This window comes from Salvelinus alpinus, chromosome 16 (assembly GCF_045679555.1).
Source record: "Salvelinus alpinus chromosome 16, SLU_Salpinus.1, whole genome shotgun sequence".
Classification (NCBI taxonomy): domain Eukaryota; kingdom Metazoa; phylum Chordata; class Actinopteri; order Salmoniformes; family Salmonidae; genus Salvelinus; species Salvelinus alpinus.
Genome location: NC_092101.1, coordinates 34,521,627 through 34,538,335, shown reverse-complemented (window position 1 = coordinate 34,538,335; position 16,709 = coordinate 34,521,627). Strand labels below are relative to the sequence as shown.

At 44.0% G+C, this 16,709-nt stretch overlaps 1 protein-coding gene across 1 annotated transcript in view; it reads right to left on the bottom strand.

Moving 5' to 3' along the window:
- LOC139541397 (neurturin) overlaps window positions 1-15,260 on the bottom strand; it is a 34,730-nt gene extending 19,470 nt beyond the window's left edge. The window contains exon 1 of the mRNA XM_071346005.1: window positions 14,691-15,260. Coding sequence (XP_071202106.1) covers window positions 14,691-14,721 — 31 coding nt within the window. The 5' untranslated portion in view covers window positions 14,722-15,260. The remainder of the gene's footprint in view (window positions 1-14,690) is intronic.
- Between the last annotated feature and the right edge of the window lie 1,449 nt (window positions 15,261-16,709).

Genomic DNA, 16,709 nt, shown 5'->3' with positions numbered 1-16,709 from the left:
CATTTAATTGCTTAAAAGGGTCCTTGATTTAATCATCCATGTGTTTTATCAATAAAACAACTGGTGAGTCTGACTTGAATTTCAATCCCATTTATGCCCTATAATCAGATTACAGAATAAAGTACTTTACATTACATTGCAGACAGTACTTGGACCATGAAGACAGCCACAAGGTTCACACTAAACACAAAAGTGTGACTTGAATTTCCTAGCAAGGCAGATACAAAGGTAACAGCCATAAAGAATCTAAAGGAGCACCTTTCTTCCCCGATGACAGTATAAATAACCAAATAAGTCAATAATAAAGTCGTATCTGCTTTATCTCAGTATTTTAAAATCCCTGTTATACATTTACATTTACATTTAAGTCATTTAGCAGACGCTCTTATCCAGAGCGACTTACAAATTGGTGCATTCACCTTATGATATCCAGTGGAACAACCACTTTACAATAGTGCATCTAACTCTTTTAAGGGGGGGGGGGGGTTAGAAGGATTATTTTATCCTATCCTAGGTATTCCTTAAAGAGGTGGGGTTTCAGGTGTCTCCGGAAGGTGGTGATTGACTCCGCTGACCTGGCGTCGTGAGGGAGTTTGTTCCACCATTGGGGTGCCAGAGCAGCGAACAGTTTTGACTGGGCTGAGCGGGAACTGTACTTCCTCAGAGGTAGGGAGGCGAGCAGGCCAGAGGTGGATGAACGCAGTGCCCTTGTTTGGGTGTAGGGCCTGATCAGAGCCTGAAGGTACGGAGGTGCCGTTCCCCTCACAGCTCCGTAGGCAAGCACCATGGTCTTGTAGCGGATGCGAGCTTCAACTGGAAGCCAGTGGAGAGAGCGGAGGAGCGGGGTGACGTGAGAGAACTTGGGAAAGTTGAACACCAGACGGGCTGCGGCGTTCTGGATGAGTTGTAGGGGTTTAATGGCACAGGCAGGGAGCCCAGCCAACAGCGAGTTGCAGTAATCCAGACGGGAGATGACAAGTGCCTGGATTAGGACCTGCGCCGCTTCCTGCGTGAGGCAGGGTCGTACTCTGCGAATGTTGTAGAGCATGAACCTACAGGAACGGGTTACCGCCTTGATGTTAGTTGAGAACGACAGGGTGTTGTCCAGGATCACGCCAAGGTTCTTAGCACTCTGGGAGGAGGACACAATGGAGTTGTCAATCGTGATGGCGTTATGACTGTAGGTTTCTAAAAATATCCCTGACTGGCCTTCCCTGGCAGACAAAGCCTTGACAGTGCTTCCTGATTGCAGGTTGGATGACAGGCATGACGTGGTAGGTTAGGAGAAGACCAGGCTCCCATTACACAACACCAGTTAGCCTCGCCAGCCCGGCCGCCACAACCCTTACCCAGGGAATCAGCTAATCAATAGTCTATTATGCCCAGTAAACTGGGATACTACTATTACAACCACAAGCTACATGACTAGGACAAACAAGAGAAGGTATGTGTCCCAAATAGCACCTTATTCCCTATATAGTGCACTACTTTTGATCAAAACGCTATGGCATTTGGGACGCATCGAGGGTTTTGTAATAGAGTTAAAATGGTAGAGTGACTATTTAGCCTGGCAGGAAGAGGAAGCCAGGCATTTAGATCATCGTAATCCTGTGCATACTTAATCATGGTGGTTAAGTGTTGGTCTGTAACACTCTGGCCCATAAAGGGAGCATAGAAACTGTAGGTAACAGTCAAGTGGGGAAGATTTAGTTGAAACTGATGGACTCATCATGATGGAACTGTGTGTGTGTGTGTGTGTGTGTGTGTGTGTGTGTGTGTGTGTGTGTGTGTGTGTGTGTGTGTGTGTGTGTGTGTGTGTGTTGCCTGTATGCGAGTCCATATCTGAGGTGATGCATGAGCCATGAGCTCATTAGAATACTTGAATTGTCTTTGCCCACAAACAGTGCAGATGTCAGGTCAGGCTCGTAGCATTCCACACCAATAGAGAATTTACCCAAGCTTTGATGAGAGCAGAGGGAAGCAGAGAGAGCTCCTCAACCACATATGGGCACAGTGAGCAAGTCAGACCAAGCCACACCATCCCAGACCCAGGGTACGTCCCAAATGGCACCCTATTCAGTGCACTGCTTTTGACCAGTAGTGCACTACAACTAGCATGGTCTATGGTCAAAAGTAGTGCTCTATAAAGGGAATAAGGTGCAATTTGGAACGCAGTCCCAGCTCCACCAGGCTGAGCTGTGGCCGGGCCGCTGGAGGTCAAGAAAAAGTTGGAATGCTGCACTGTGACCCAACAACCCTTCACACCCTCAGATTCATCACAATATAGCAGGAGAAAGGAGGGAGACCATCACAACAGAGCAGGAGTAAGGAGGGAGACCATCACAATAGAGCAGGAGAAAGGAGGGAGACCATCACAATAGAGCAAGAGAAAGGAGGGAGGCCGTCACAATAGAGAAGGAGAAAGGAGGGAGACCATCACAATAGAGCAGGAGAAAGGAGGGAGACCATCACAATAGAGCAGGAGAAAGGAGGGAGACCATCACAATAGAGCAGGAGAAAGGAGGGAGACCATCACAATAGAGCAGGAGAAATGAGACCATCACAATAGAGCAGGAGAAAGGAGACCATCACAATAGAGCAGGAGAAAGGAGACCATCACAATAGAGCAGGAGAAAGGAGACCATCACAATAGAGCAGGAGAAAGGAGGGAGACAAACTAAACCATGACACACTGAAATCTTGCAGTCAATGATTACCAGTGTGCAGGGAGGCATACAACACACACACACACACACACACACACACACACACACACACACACACACACACACACACACACACACACACACACACACACACACACACACACACACACACACACACACACACCTGTAAAATGAGAAGCTTATCATGGATTCGATTACACATGGATTCAATTGTTCCACTTCCAGCTGCTACTGCTTACACATCCTTAGCCCATCACTCTGTCACTTGGTATAGTCTACCTCAGATCTGTTTAGACAGACAGACACTAATCCTTTCTGAGGATGTTGGAACCAGAACAGGGAATCCCTTGGATCTCCAAAAGTGTCAAAATTATAAGGAAACAAATGAGTGAATGAATGAATGAATGAATGAAGGACATGACATTATTTAATCAAGTGCAAAAATCCATCACCCTACTGAAGGAACGATCCCGTATATAACTTGTATTGTTTCTCTGACAAAATATGTATTTGTGTTTACAGCTTAGATAGAGAGACAATGTGAAGTATGCTGAGAACAACTCTGAGGAATGTGATGCTGCGTCACTAGACTGCTAGCCTGGATCCCAGATCTGTTTCTGCTGTCTTTTCAACTACTATGGTGATTGTAATGCCAAACATGAAGGTCATGGCTAAACAGCACAAACAGATCTGGGACCAGGCTATCAGGCAGGGAGCTCTATGATTCATCCTCCAGTATTCATCATCATTACTACAGATGTTGGATCTTAATTTGATCACCCAGATACAGGAGAACTTTCCTGCAATACAGGACACTTTAAACTTGTAGAGTATTTGACGTTTAATCCTTAAGAGTCTATTGATGCACCCGTGCATCAGTGTAAGTAACATAATAAAAAATATCCATCAAAATCCCTCAGTTTAAGCTAGAGATATCAGTTTTTTTTGCATGGGCTGCATCCACCTATGTCGGCCTTCCACATCTGCGGTGGAAGGTGTCTGAGCTACAGCGGTGTTTGTCAGACCAGGAAACATCCCGAAAATTGGTCTTCTCACAAAAACGTCTGTAGCGTCTCCTCTTTGCTCCACGACTCCCCCCAAAAAACACTTAATATTCTTGATCACCCCAAAAAATTGGGGAGCCGATCCACCTGACCTGTGTTGATTGACAGTTTGCTGGTCCAATCAAAGGGCCAAGTATGCGTTTCACTAGCCAATCTGTTGCACGTTTTTTCCCAAGGGGCGATGCTGCGTCTACTGTGTCTGGCTGCGTGAAGAATAAGTACTAAGTAATAAGACTTTGTGCCACAAAATAAGTGACGAAACATTACAAAACCTGGCCAGATAATTTCAAGTCATCAGACTCGAGTCCAAGTCATGTGACTCGAGTCCACAACTGCTACAAGTTTGCATTTCCTGCGGTGCAGGAAAATTCTCTGTGACAACAGAGATCAAATTAAGATAGTATATCTGTACACATAGCTCCTCCACCTCCTATTTTTCAGCAACACACACACATATGCAAGTCTTCCTCAGATTGAAATATATAAATGTAGCTACAATGCATAGGCCTACAGTATACGCAGATTATGTACCCTTCAGAATATAAGAAATGTAACACTATCAGGCAGCACATGATTCAAAGCTGACGGGAGGTGCTTGAGTTTGCGCATGGTTCACAACGGATTGGACATGGTTGACCACAGATTAAGCCTGTTATGGTTAGAATGTCAATTAGCTGGCTATTCTTAATCTGGCCTGCCACTCTGAATGGAGACATGTCAAAACAGGCCTTCTCCCTGGGCCGTAGAGGACCTTAGCCTGGCTGCCTGGACTGAGCTGTCCTGGAGGGTCAGTTTCCTTTCAGACTGGGAAATATAGAGCCACTGGCAGGGAAAACACTAGCGACCGCTAAACATACCTGAGGACCTGTTGTGATGCTCAAATCAGATGGAACAACAATACTGCAGCTACTTCACTTTTTTAACAATAATAATAATAATAATAAATAAAGTATGTTTGAGGTGAACTTCTATTGTCCTCCCAAGAGTTGCTGAGTATTTTACATCTTTATGATGCTCAAGTGGAAAACTTTGTGTGTGGCCTACTATGATAGTCTAAAGTTGTTCTCAATAACAGAAAGGGGATGTCACTTCTGACCTTGAGAGTTCACCAATGGAGTAGCTGTTCAGTTTAGTTCAGTGAACAAAATGCTACTTCCCATGGTCACATCTCACTTGTTTTGCATGTTACAATCTGTCTAAATCCTTCATTAAGCAATGAGCACACTCAGTTAAGACTTCCATAACCTCCACGGAGGCTTCTGAGTAACCTTAATGATGTTTGATAGTACTCATGCTGAACAAATCTGCAGCAAATATTTGACATACCCAAACAGAGATGATTTACACTTGAATAGAGATTTAAAGCATGTTGAGTATGACACATTCAGCTCACTACCTTTCAACAATATACATCCATGCAGTTAGTTTCTGTACTGTTACAGGATGGAAGGTTCTAGAAGGTACTGAAGGTTCCAGGAACCTCCCTTTCATGTCAACATTATTGACGCTATGGCAAAACACGTGTCATGGAAGGACGTGGGGGTATGGTGGAATAGCCTTATTCAAAGTGACAGCCCTGCATGTGTTATGTAATTTAATTAGCATATAGCATTTCATTAAAAAAATAACCATATTATTGTTTTAGGGCGCAAGTGTTCAAAGATGGATGCATACAGTTTGCCTATATCCCAGGTTACAGTGACTTGTTCCACTTACACTGTAAGTTTACTGTTAACACATTATAAGGATGTAATTTAGAGCGTTGGGCCAGTAACTGAAAGGTTGCTGGATCGAATCCCCTGAGCTGACAAGGTAAAAATCTGTTGTTCTGCCCCTGAGCAAGGCAGTTAACCCTCTGTTCCCCGGTCGCTGAAGACGTGGATGTCGATTAAGGCAGCCTCCCGTACCTCTCTGATTCAGAGGGGTTGGGTTAAATGCGGAAGACACATTTCAGTTGAATACATTCAGTTGGACAACTGACTAGGTATCCCCCTTTCCCTTTCCCTAATAAAGAGGAGAAAAATACTTGAATTATGACTAAAAGAGGTTATATACTGTATCAAGATCCCCTTATCCCCTCTGCGAGTAATCACCTCCATTCATTTATCCAGACGATACAGTAATATACAGAAGGGTAGAATCTAGATAACTCTCCATTGCGGAGAAAGCTACTGTGACTAACATGGAATTCAGATCACCAACCGTCCAAACAAAACACTATTCAATTTCCTTAACAGTACACCAGCGAAACAAACACTATACTGTGTGTGAGTATGATTTAATGTGTGTGTGTGTGTGTGTGTTAGTGTGTGGCGGACCACTCCGAGCCTCTTGAAGGATGAGTCCCTGTCTGGAAGACATTTTTTACATTTGCCTTTTAGAAATTAAGTGGAGGCTGTTTGCATTCCCAGCATGCTCCTTCCGTGTGAGCGTGACTTGTGTGGAGCAGATGTTTAGTTGGGCTGTTAGTGAGGCTACAACTGCACTGTGAGTCTGTCTGGCTCTAAGTGCGGCTACCGGTAGGCTACACCTGTGACTCTCTGGCTTCACACTCCACAGCCTTACGTCTCTCTCTCTCTCTCTCTCTCTCTCTCTCTCTCTCTCTCTCTCTCTCTCTCTCTCTCTCTCTCTCTCTCTCTCTCTCTCTCTCTCTCTCTCTCTCTCTCTCTCTCTCTCTCTCTCTCTCTCTCTCTCTCTCTCTCTCTCTCTCTCTCTCTCTCTCTCTCTCTCTCTCTCTCTCTCTCTCTCTCTCTCTCTCTCTCTCTCTCTCTCTCTCTCTCTCTCTCTCTCTCTCTCTCTCTCTCTCTCTCTCTCTCTCTCTCTCTCTCTCTCAGCTGGGTTGAGATGCTCTGAGTCTGAAATATGACTTATAAAAGGCTTTATAGAGCATTCACAAAGTCATCATTGGCATTTCATAAACACTTTACAAATCATTTATAAGTTAAACATTGTCTCAAGTAGTTAGGGGGAAGGTTTCAAATTGAAAATGTGCTTTGCGCCAACAATTGTACTTGCTATGGTGTGAGTAGCTAGGTAGAGAAAAAGAGTAGCTGGGTCAGAGAGAAGTGTGGGGGGAGAGAAGAGGAGCTGGCATGGTGTCCTCTCCAGTATTTGTATGCACTTCTCTGTTAAAACAAGACTAAATTAATGAGGCATTTTGAACTCTCACTAGGGTGGGAACCACTTTCACTTGACATATTTCTGCTTATAAAAAGCCATGCATTGCAGCATGATTGCACACTTTCTTTGGTGGCATGGTGTTATACTACTGCATGTTTTGTTTCCTCCAAGCCATTTGAAATTGAAAAAATTATAGTTGAGCTGTTCACTATGTTAGAGAACCTCCCAGAGGAAGTTGCACCACTATTTCAACGTAATTTCCTGTCGTAGAGGAAATGCTCGTTTAGGTTCCAGCGCCAAAGAATAACGAAGGCTACTTATACATATTCACAAATTGGATGTGGGAATATCCACATGGATTAATAAACATCAACAAATAGGGCACTGCTAACCTCTTGTTAACTTTATCTATCTAGCTAATGTTATGTTGTTGCAGTTTTTTTTACTATACTGTATTCAAAAGATTAGCCAGGTGGATGGTTCTGGAAATGGATTTATCATAAGCATTGATTTAGGGAAAAGTTTGCCACAGATGGAAACAACTGGCATATCTTTGACTTAGCCATCTATTGTCATCTCAAAAGTGTTGGTATCTTCCATAAATTGCGTCAGAGAATCCGCCATAAAAATAGTTTGAAAGAATAAGATGAAGCTCCAGTAATATGGACAACTATTGAAAGAACTGTTCATTGTAATGGACACAGTGCAACATTTGGTAGGTAGGCAGGCTTAGCTGGCAGGCTTCGGCTGTGGAACAAATCAAATTGTATCAGTCACATGCGCCGAATACAACAGGTGTAAACCCCACAGTGAAATGCTTACTTACGAGCCCCTAACCAACAGTGCAGTTTCCAAAAATATGGATAAGAATAAGAGATAAAAGTAACAAGTAATTAAAGAGCAGCAGTAAGAAATAACAATATACACAGGGGGGTGCCGGTACAGAGTCAATGTGCGTGGGCACCGACTAGTTGAGGTAGTATGTACATGTAGCTAGAGGTAATTAATGTGACTATGAATAGATGACAAGAGAGTGGCAGTGGTATGGAGGGGGGGGGGGGGGGGGGGGGCAATGCAAATAGTCTGGGTAGCCATTTGACTAGATGTTCAGGAGTCTTATGGCTTGGGGGTAGAAGCTGTTTAGAAGCCTCTTGGACCAAGACTTGGCGCTCCGGTACCGCTTGCAGTGCGTTAGCAGAGAGAACAGTCTATGACTAGGGTGACTGGAGTCTTTGACAATTTTTAGGGCCTTCCTCTGACACAGCCTGGCATAGAGGTCCTGGATGGCAGGAAGCTTGGCCCCAGTGATGTACTGGGCCGTTCGCACTACCCTCTGTAGTGCCTTGCGGTCAGAGGCCGAGCAGTTGCCATACCAGGCAGTGATGCAACCAGTTAGGATGCTCTCGATGATGCAGCTGTAGAACCTTTTGAGGATCTGAAGACCCATGCCAAATCTTTTCAGTCTCCTGAGGGGAATAGGTTTTGTCGTTCCTGCTTCACGACTGTCATGGTGTGCTTGGACCATGTTAGTTTGTTGGTGATGTCGACACCAAGGAACTTGAAGCTCTCAACCTGCTCCACTGCAGCCCCGTCGATGAGAATGGGGGCGTGCTCGGTCTACTTTTTCCTGTAGTCCACAATCATCTCCTTTGTCTTGATCACGTTGAGGGAGAGGTTGTTGTCCTGGCACCACACGGCCAGGTCTCTGACCTCCTCCCTATAGGCTGTCTCGTTGTTGTCAGTGATCAGGCCTACCACTGTTGGGTCATCGGCAAATGTAATGATGGTGTTGGAGTTGTGCCTGGCCGCGCAGTCATGAGTGAACAGTGGGTACAGGAAGGGGCTGAGCACGCACCCCCGAGGTGCCCGTGTTGAGGATCAGCATGGCGGATGTGTTGTTACCTACCCTTACTACCAGGGGGTGGCCCGTCAGGAAGTCCAGGATCCAGTTGCAGAGGGAGGTGTTTAGTTCCAGGGTTCTTAGCTTATTGATGAGCTTTGAGGGCACTGTGGTGTTGAACGCTGAGCTGTAGTAAATGAATAGCATTCTCACATAGGTGTTCCTTTTGTCCAGGTGGGGAAGGGCAGTGTGGAGTGCAATTGAGACTGCATCATCTGTGGATCTGTTGGGGCGGTATGCAAATTGGAGTGGTCCTAGGGTTTCTGGGATGATTGTGTTGATTTGAGCCATGATCAGCCTTTCAAGGCACTTCATGGCTACAGACGTGAGTGCTACGGGTCGGTAGTCATTTAGGCAGGTTACCTTAGTGTTCATGGGCACAGGCACAATGGTGGTCTGCTTAAAACATGTTGGTATTACAGACTCGGACAGGGAGAGGTTGAAAATGTCAGTGAAGACACTTGCCAGTTGGTCCGCGCATGCTTTAAGTACACGTCCTGGTAATCCATCTGGCCCAGTGGCTTTGTGAATGTTGACCTGTTTAAAGGTTTTGTTTACATCCGCTACCGAGTGCGTTATCACACAGTCATCCAGAACACCTGGTGCTCTCGTGCATGCTTCAGTGTTACTTGCCTCGAAGCGAGCATAAAAGGCATTTTGCTCGTCTGGTTGGCTCGCGTCACTGGGCAGCTCGCATCTGGGTTTCCCTTTGTAGTCCGTAATAGTTTTCAAGCCCTGCCACATCCAACGAGCGTCAGAGCTGGTGTAGTAGGATTCAATCTAAATCCTGTATTGACACTTTGCTTGTTTGATGGTTCATCTGAGGGCATAGCGGGATTTCTTATAAGTGTCCGGATTAGTCTCCCACTCCTTGAAAGCGGCAGCTCTAGCCTTTAGCTCAATGCGGATGTTGCCTGTAATCCATGGCTTCTGGTTGGGATATGTACGTACAGTCACTGTGGAAACGACGTTGTCGATGCACTTATTGATGAAGCCGATGACTGAGGTGGTGTACTCCTCAATGCCATTGGATGAATCCCGGAACATATCCAGTCTGTGCTAGCAAAACAGTCCTGTAGTGTAGCATCCGCGTCATCTGACCACTTCCGTATTGAGCGAGTCACTGGTACTTCCTACTTTAGTTTTTGCTTGTAAGCAGGAATTAGGAGGATAGAATTATGGTCAGATTTGCCAAATGGAGGGCGGGGGAGAGCTTTGTATGCATCTCTGTGTGTGGAGTAAAGGTGGTCTAGGAGTTTTTTTTCTTTGGTTGCATATGTGACATGCTGGTAAAAATTTGGTAAAACTGATTTAAGTTTGCCTGCATTAAAGTCCACGGCCACTAGGAGCGCCGCTTCTGGGTGACCATTTTCTTATTTTCTTATAGAGTTGGTTGAGACCGGTCTTAGTGCCAGCTTCGTTCTGTGGTGGTAAATAGACGGCTAAGAATAATATAGATGAGAATTCTCTTAGTAGATAGTGTGGTCTACAGCTTATCATAAGGTACTCTACCTCAGGCGAGCAATACCTCAACCTCTTTAATATTAGACATTGCGCACCAGCTGTTATTGACAACCAGACACACACCCCCACCCCTCGTCTTAACAGAGGTAGCGTCTCTGTTCTGCCGGTGCATGGAAAATCCCACTAGCTCTATATTGTCCATATCGTCGTTCAGCCACGTCTCGGTGAAACATAAAATGTTACAGTTTTTGATGTCCCAGTGGTAGGATCATCTTAATCGTAGGTCATCAATTTTATTTTCCAATGATTGCACGTTAGCAAGAAGAACGGATGGTAGTGGGAGTTTACTCGCTTGCCTACGGATTCTCCGAAGGCTGCCCGATCTGCGGCCCCTTTTCCCGCGTCTTTTCTTCACGCAAAAGGCGGGGGTCTGGGCCTGTTCCAGTGAAAGCAGGATATCCTACTCGTTAATAGAAAAAGTTTCTTCCAGTCTGCTATGAATAATCGCTGTTCGGATGTCCAGAAGTTATTTCCGGTCATAAAAGACGGTAGCAGCAACATTATGTACACAATAAGTAAAAAAATAAGTTACACACAACGCAAAAAAACGAACAGAATAGCACAATTGGTTGGGAGAATGTAAAACGTCAGCCATGTTCTTCGGCGCCATCTTATGGCTAACTTTGCAGCTGTGTATGATTAATAAACAATGCCATGCTGCTGGATGGTAAAATTCAGATAAAACCCAGCCCTGAAACGAAACGTAGGCTGAAGATAATTTGTACGTCATATCATAGGAAAATACACCGCATTCACATGCGAAGTTCGGATTATATCAAATATATCATACTTTGACTAAAACAATGACTTATGGACTTAAATCGTTGTGCAACATCATGGGTAAGCTCTGGCCATCGTTTTTCAGCTAAAGAAAGTGGATTTCTACTGGTGTGAGCAATTAATGTCAAGGATGGTCTGGTGTCAAAGCACGTTTCCATATCTGCAACAGTGATCAGCTGAGCAGGGCCTGTTATGACCTCATGTCATGCTGTATGAGGTCATAAGAACAGAGACCCTATCAGAGGACAACTAATAATGTACACACAATCGGCAGAAACACACTCAGTAACATTTAAACTATCTACTAACCCTAGCCATAAACCTAACCGTAACCCTTACCCTAACCTTAACCATTACCATAACCTTAACCCTTACCATAACCTTAACCCTTACCCTTCTAGGTTCTGACTGAGAGCAAGGGTTCTAACTGCGAGCAAGGGTTCTGACTGACAGAAAGGGTTCTGGACTAAAAAAAAGGGTTCTAACTGAGAGCAAGGGTTCTAACATAGAGAAAAGGTTCTAACTGAGAGAAAAGGTTCTAACTGAGAGCAAGGGTTCTGACTGAAAGCAAGGGTTCTGACTGAAAGCAAGGGTTCTGACTGAAAGCAAGGGTTCTGACTGAAAGCAAGGGTTCTGACTGAGAGAAAGGGTTCTAACAGAGCAAGGGTTCTGACTGAAAGAAATGGTTCTGACTGAAAGAAAGGATTTTAACTGAGAGCAAGAGTTCTAACTGAGAGCAAGGGTTCTAACAGAGCAAGGGTTCTGACTGAGAGCAAGGGTTCTGACTGAGAGCAAGGGTTCTGACTGAGAGCAAGGGTTCTGACTGAGAGCAAGGGTTTTGACTGAGAGCAAGGGTTTTGACTGAGAGCAAGGGTTCTAACTGAGAGCAAGGGTTCTGACTGAAAGAAAGGGTTCTGACTGAGAGCAAGGGTTTTGACTGAGAGCAAGGGTTTTGACTGAGAGCAAGGGTTCTAACTGAGAGCAAGGGTTCTGACTGAGAGCAAGGGTTCTGACTGAAAGAAAGGGTTCTGACTGAGAGAAAGGGTTCTGACTGAAAGAAAGGGTTCTGACTGAGAGAAAGGGTTCTGACTGAGAGAAAGGGTTCTAACAGAGCAAGGGTTCTAACAGAGCAAGGGTTCTGACTGAGAGCAAGGGTTCTGACTGAAAGAAAGGGTTCTGACTGAGAGCAAGGGTTCTGACTGAGAGCAAAGGTTCTAACTGAGAGCAAGGGTTCTGACTGAAAGAAAGGGTTCTGACTGAAAGAAAGGGTTCTGACTGAGAGAAAGGGTTCTAACTGAGAGCAAGGGTTCTGACTGAAAGAAAGGGTTCTGACTGAGAGAAAGGGTTCTGACTGAGAGAAAGGGTTCTGACTGAGAGAAAGGGTTCTGACTGAGAGAAAGGGTTCTGACTGAGAGCAAGGTGCCTGTCACACCCTCTGTATCTCCCAGCTCTATTGATCCACAGATATTGCCTGGGCCTATACTCGATGCGCTGTAGACAATTCCACTATTGTTGTCATGTATGGCACAACAACCAACGATCCAAAGGTTTCCTACAGCACATTCAGTATGGGACCAAGCTACCAGCTAAGGATGGAGTATGAAGTATGGCATTTGGAGTATGGGCTGCTACTCTAACTGGTTGTTAATGGTGAGGTCTGACCTGACCCTGAGAGGGGACTGAAAACTGAAGGACTGAAGGTGTATGTCATTACTACCAGGCCTCTCATTAGTCCTCACTGCTATAAAGCAGACTGCCGTTATTCTGCCACAACCTGACTGCAGCCCATAACTCTCCCCAGCTCCCCAGCACCCCAGCAGAGCACCCATGCCCTATCCCTGCCTTACCCCCTCCTTATGGATTACTAAATGGACCCTGTTGGGCTTTGGTGTATCCTTTAAAGGAGGATATGTACTGCAACACATCTTCTCCTGTTTTCTAACCTTTTATGTAACTCCTGTCCTGACACAGGACAATACACATTTCAGCTTAAGAGTATAACAGAGTAACTGGTTATTGTTGTGTATAGTTAGGGCATTTTAAACTCAGAGGAAAGACTACTACTACAAACTAATTGCCTTTCTTTCATTTCAAATAAACAATCCCACCATTATTAATGCATTTTATCTGGTAAGAGGATAGCGATATAATTTACTGCCTACATGAAGAGGCCATAGTTCCATGAGAGAGCAGACAATGGACCTATTTAACATTCTAGACACATTTATAAAAATACCTTAAAAGGACAGAGGGAGAGAGTGATGGAGAGAGGGATGGAGAGAAAGAGAAAGATAGATAGATAGATAGATAGATAGATAGATAGATAGATAGATAGATAGATAGATAGATAGATAGATAGGGAAGCTTGATGGTGATTTGCTCCAGCCTCAAGTAACTCCAGATAACAATCACTGTCTGCACCTAGGACCTGGGTAAACCCATTTTGAACTTTAAAATAGCCTATTTTTCGAATGCAATTTTCAGCTTGGTTTCATTCATCAGTAAAAACACACATGTTAGAAGAAAAACAAGCTTGTCAACTTGATACACATGTCAAGTAAAACATAGCTAACATTAAAATGAAAATGGCAAAGGTGAACAAATTAACATCCACACCAATGAAACGGTCTCTTTAGAACTAAAATACAGCTCCGGACCAGAGCTAAACAATTTAATCACACAAGTAGCAGGTGGTTTGTCGCCCTCTTTGGAAAACGCTTAAGAGGGTGTCGAGTTCAATATCACCACACAGACTGACATCTGCGACCAGGAAAATAAAGTGACCTAACGATGGAAAAAACAAACAGCCTGAAATCACAATTTCTCCACGCACCAGTCGGTCCCGCACTCGCTCCAACGAATATCCTTCCATGATTCCCATGCATTTACGCATATGTGGTAGATGTCAATTGTACTATCCAACTATCTAATCAAATAAACATTTGACTTTGTAGGTATTTAACATCTCTTTCGTTGACAGTGCTTTCTTGGTATACATTCTTTGAAATCTCTGCATTTCAAATTAGAAGAGGAATATATTTTATTCGTTTTTTGCGCCTAAGTGGATAAATGCTTTAGAAACACAAACATGCATACAGAAAAATAACACAGCTATACAATTTGTACTGAATGTAATTAACGTTTGATTGTTTATTACCAATAACTTTATTATTATTGTTATTGCTATTATTATTAATATTATTGGTATATTACTAATATTGTCATTATTATGACCACCATTATCATTCGTTGTAGTAATAAATTACAATTATTATGTAGAAGAAGTAGGATTAGCATTTATGTCAGAGTTAGATAGATAGAAATATAAACTAATATAGGTTGGATTACAAGTCAAAGGACTTGGCACATTTGGCACAAAGTCAAATGATCATTACAGAGCGCAGCTGAAGGGAGTCCAATTCATGCCGCGCAGGAGTTTGAACATGACTGCAATAACTAGGCTGCAATTACTGACATATTATATAGGCTACATCGACATTGTTTGCTTGTGTGTGGTAATTTCAAACATTAAACTTTGCTGTAAGCAAAACAAACATTAAACATAGATTATTATAGAATTAGCCAACAAAACAATTGTGTTTATTTTAATCTTACCTTCACCGACTCCGACAACCTTCCCAATCATGGACGTGTGTGTGAGCAGAAAAATATCAACCTTATAAGACCAAAAAAATCTAAATGCAATGGCACTTCATTCCTTTGAAATATTTCTCTGGATTCCTCTCTTACATACACTGGCATACTTGCGCAATCTTAATTTTAATTAAAAATATGCAGCCAAAGTTTTCTGAAAAACTTCCAGATAGACAGATAAGAGTTCCATACAGAACTTCACTTGATCATGGGATTCTCTGTATGTTCCACAATGGATGCGCCCGAGATGCGTTATGGTCCGCGTCACAGGTATCGTTCTCATTGAATAGAAATAGTCTCCCTCTTTCTTCACTGAAAACTGCAGATGTTAGTGTTAAATTGTAGCTCCAAATACAGATGTGAGTTGGCTCACGTTTTTTAAAGCCTGGGGTGGTGTCAAATTCCACCGTCTATCACATGATCCCAGCCCACAATAGCCTACACAGGTTGCTTTCTGTGAAATGACACTCAATTTACAAACGCTCATGATTAGGCCTACTTACTATTTCGGTTCCTTATTTTAATCTCTACATTAACTTGATTCCGTATCTCGTTCTTTTACGTCCAAAGTTGACCCGGTTCAGTTAGAATGGGTGGCGCGTCCCATTTGGATTCCAAAGGATCGCGCGCGAGCGGCGGTGTCTATTAACTGCGCATGTTAAACGAGCACTTGAAGGCAACCTATAGGAGAGAGCTGTACACCCATTTTATGAGCGTCAAATGCAACCACACTGCTGGTATTAACTTTACACACTGCACTGCAGTACTTGTATAATGTGTTATCTCATGAAAACAACGAAACCGACAAATGACCCATGACAATCATAATTTGACATCTAGTAACATGTAGAATTGTTGTAGAATTGTCTTCTCGTTTTGCCTGTTGAATGACCCTTGTGATCGTTTATCATATCAGTAGCCTACTTGCTTGACATAATAAACTTAAACAAAGGGACTTTGTTTTAAAATAGGTTGAATTTCAAGTGTTTATTTTTTATTTTTACAATCCATACACAATTACTTGATGCCTAATCAATACCCACACTTTTCTATGTGACCACAATTGGCCCAATGCTTGTTTCTGAGATAAGGCCATTCAAACCACCAGTCACACACTTAACAATTGATAAAACAAACCTCAGTAATGAGCCAGGTTACGTCCCAAATGGCATCCTATTGCATATATAGTGCACTATGGGCCCTGGCCAAAAATAGTGCACTAAATAGGGAATAGGGTGGCATTTGGGATGGAAGCTTTCATGACCAAACTTCCCGCAAGCGACTGGGGTGCAATCTGAATCTCAAGCTTTAGAGGTGTTATCAAGATTGGCCTGGAATCCAACCCACCCGACTGGCTACAAGGCCAGGGCCAGCCAGCTCTGAACTCTACATGTCTGTCCCAAATGGCACCCTATTTCCTATGTTTTGCACTACTTTTAACCAGAACCCATAGGTCTCTGATCAAAAGTAGTGCACTATATAGGGAATAGGAGGCTAAGGGGGCCATTTGGAACACAAACTAAACCTCTTTTCCAGATTGTGGATCTCTTCTCCACCTCAGGAGCACGAAGCCATAGCATCTTCAGCCCAGGCCGGTGCCAAACAGCAGATTAAAGCCCCACAGAGGGTTGCCTTCTTTGGGCAGCGATGGATGCTGACTGGCTCACTGGGTGCTGCTGGTGCTTGACCCAGCCACACTCCGCTGGCCGAGCTTTGGCCAGCCTGGGAGGCTGCCTGACAGGGTGAGACCAGCCAACGTGCCAGCCTGCCTGGAGCTAGGGCATGGAGACAGGACAGGAGGCTGACTGGGGCACTGGGGCAGGAGACAGAATGGCTCACAGGGGCACTGAGGAGTGACTCCAGGCCACGCTGCTGACTCTGAGGCCAGGTCTTTATTCAGCATTGCTCAGAGAACAGCATCAGCATGACCAAAACAACCTCTTAAGCCAAAAATGTATAAAGCCTGAATTGTATTCAGTA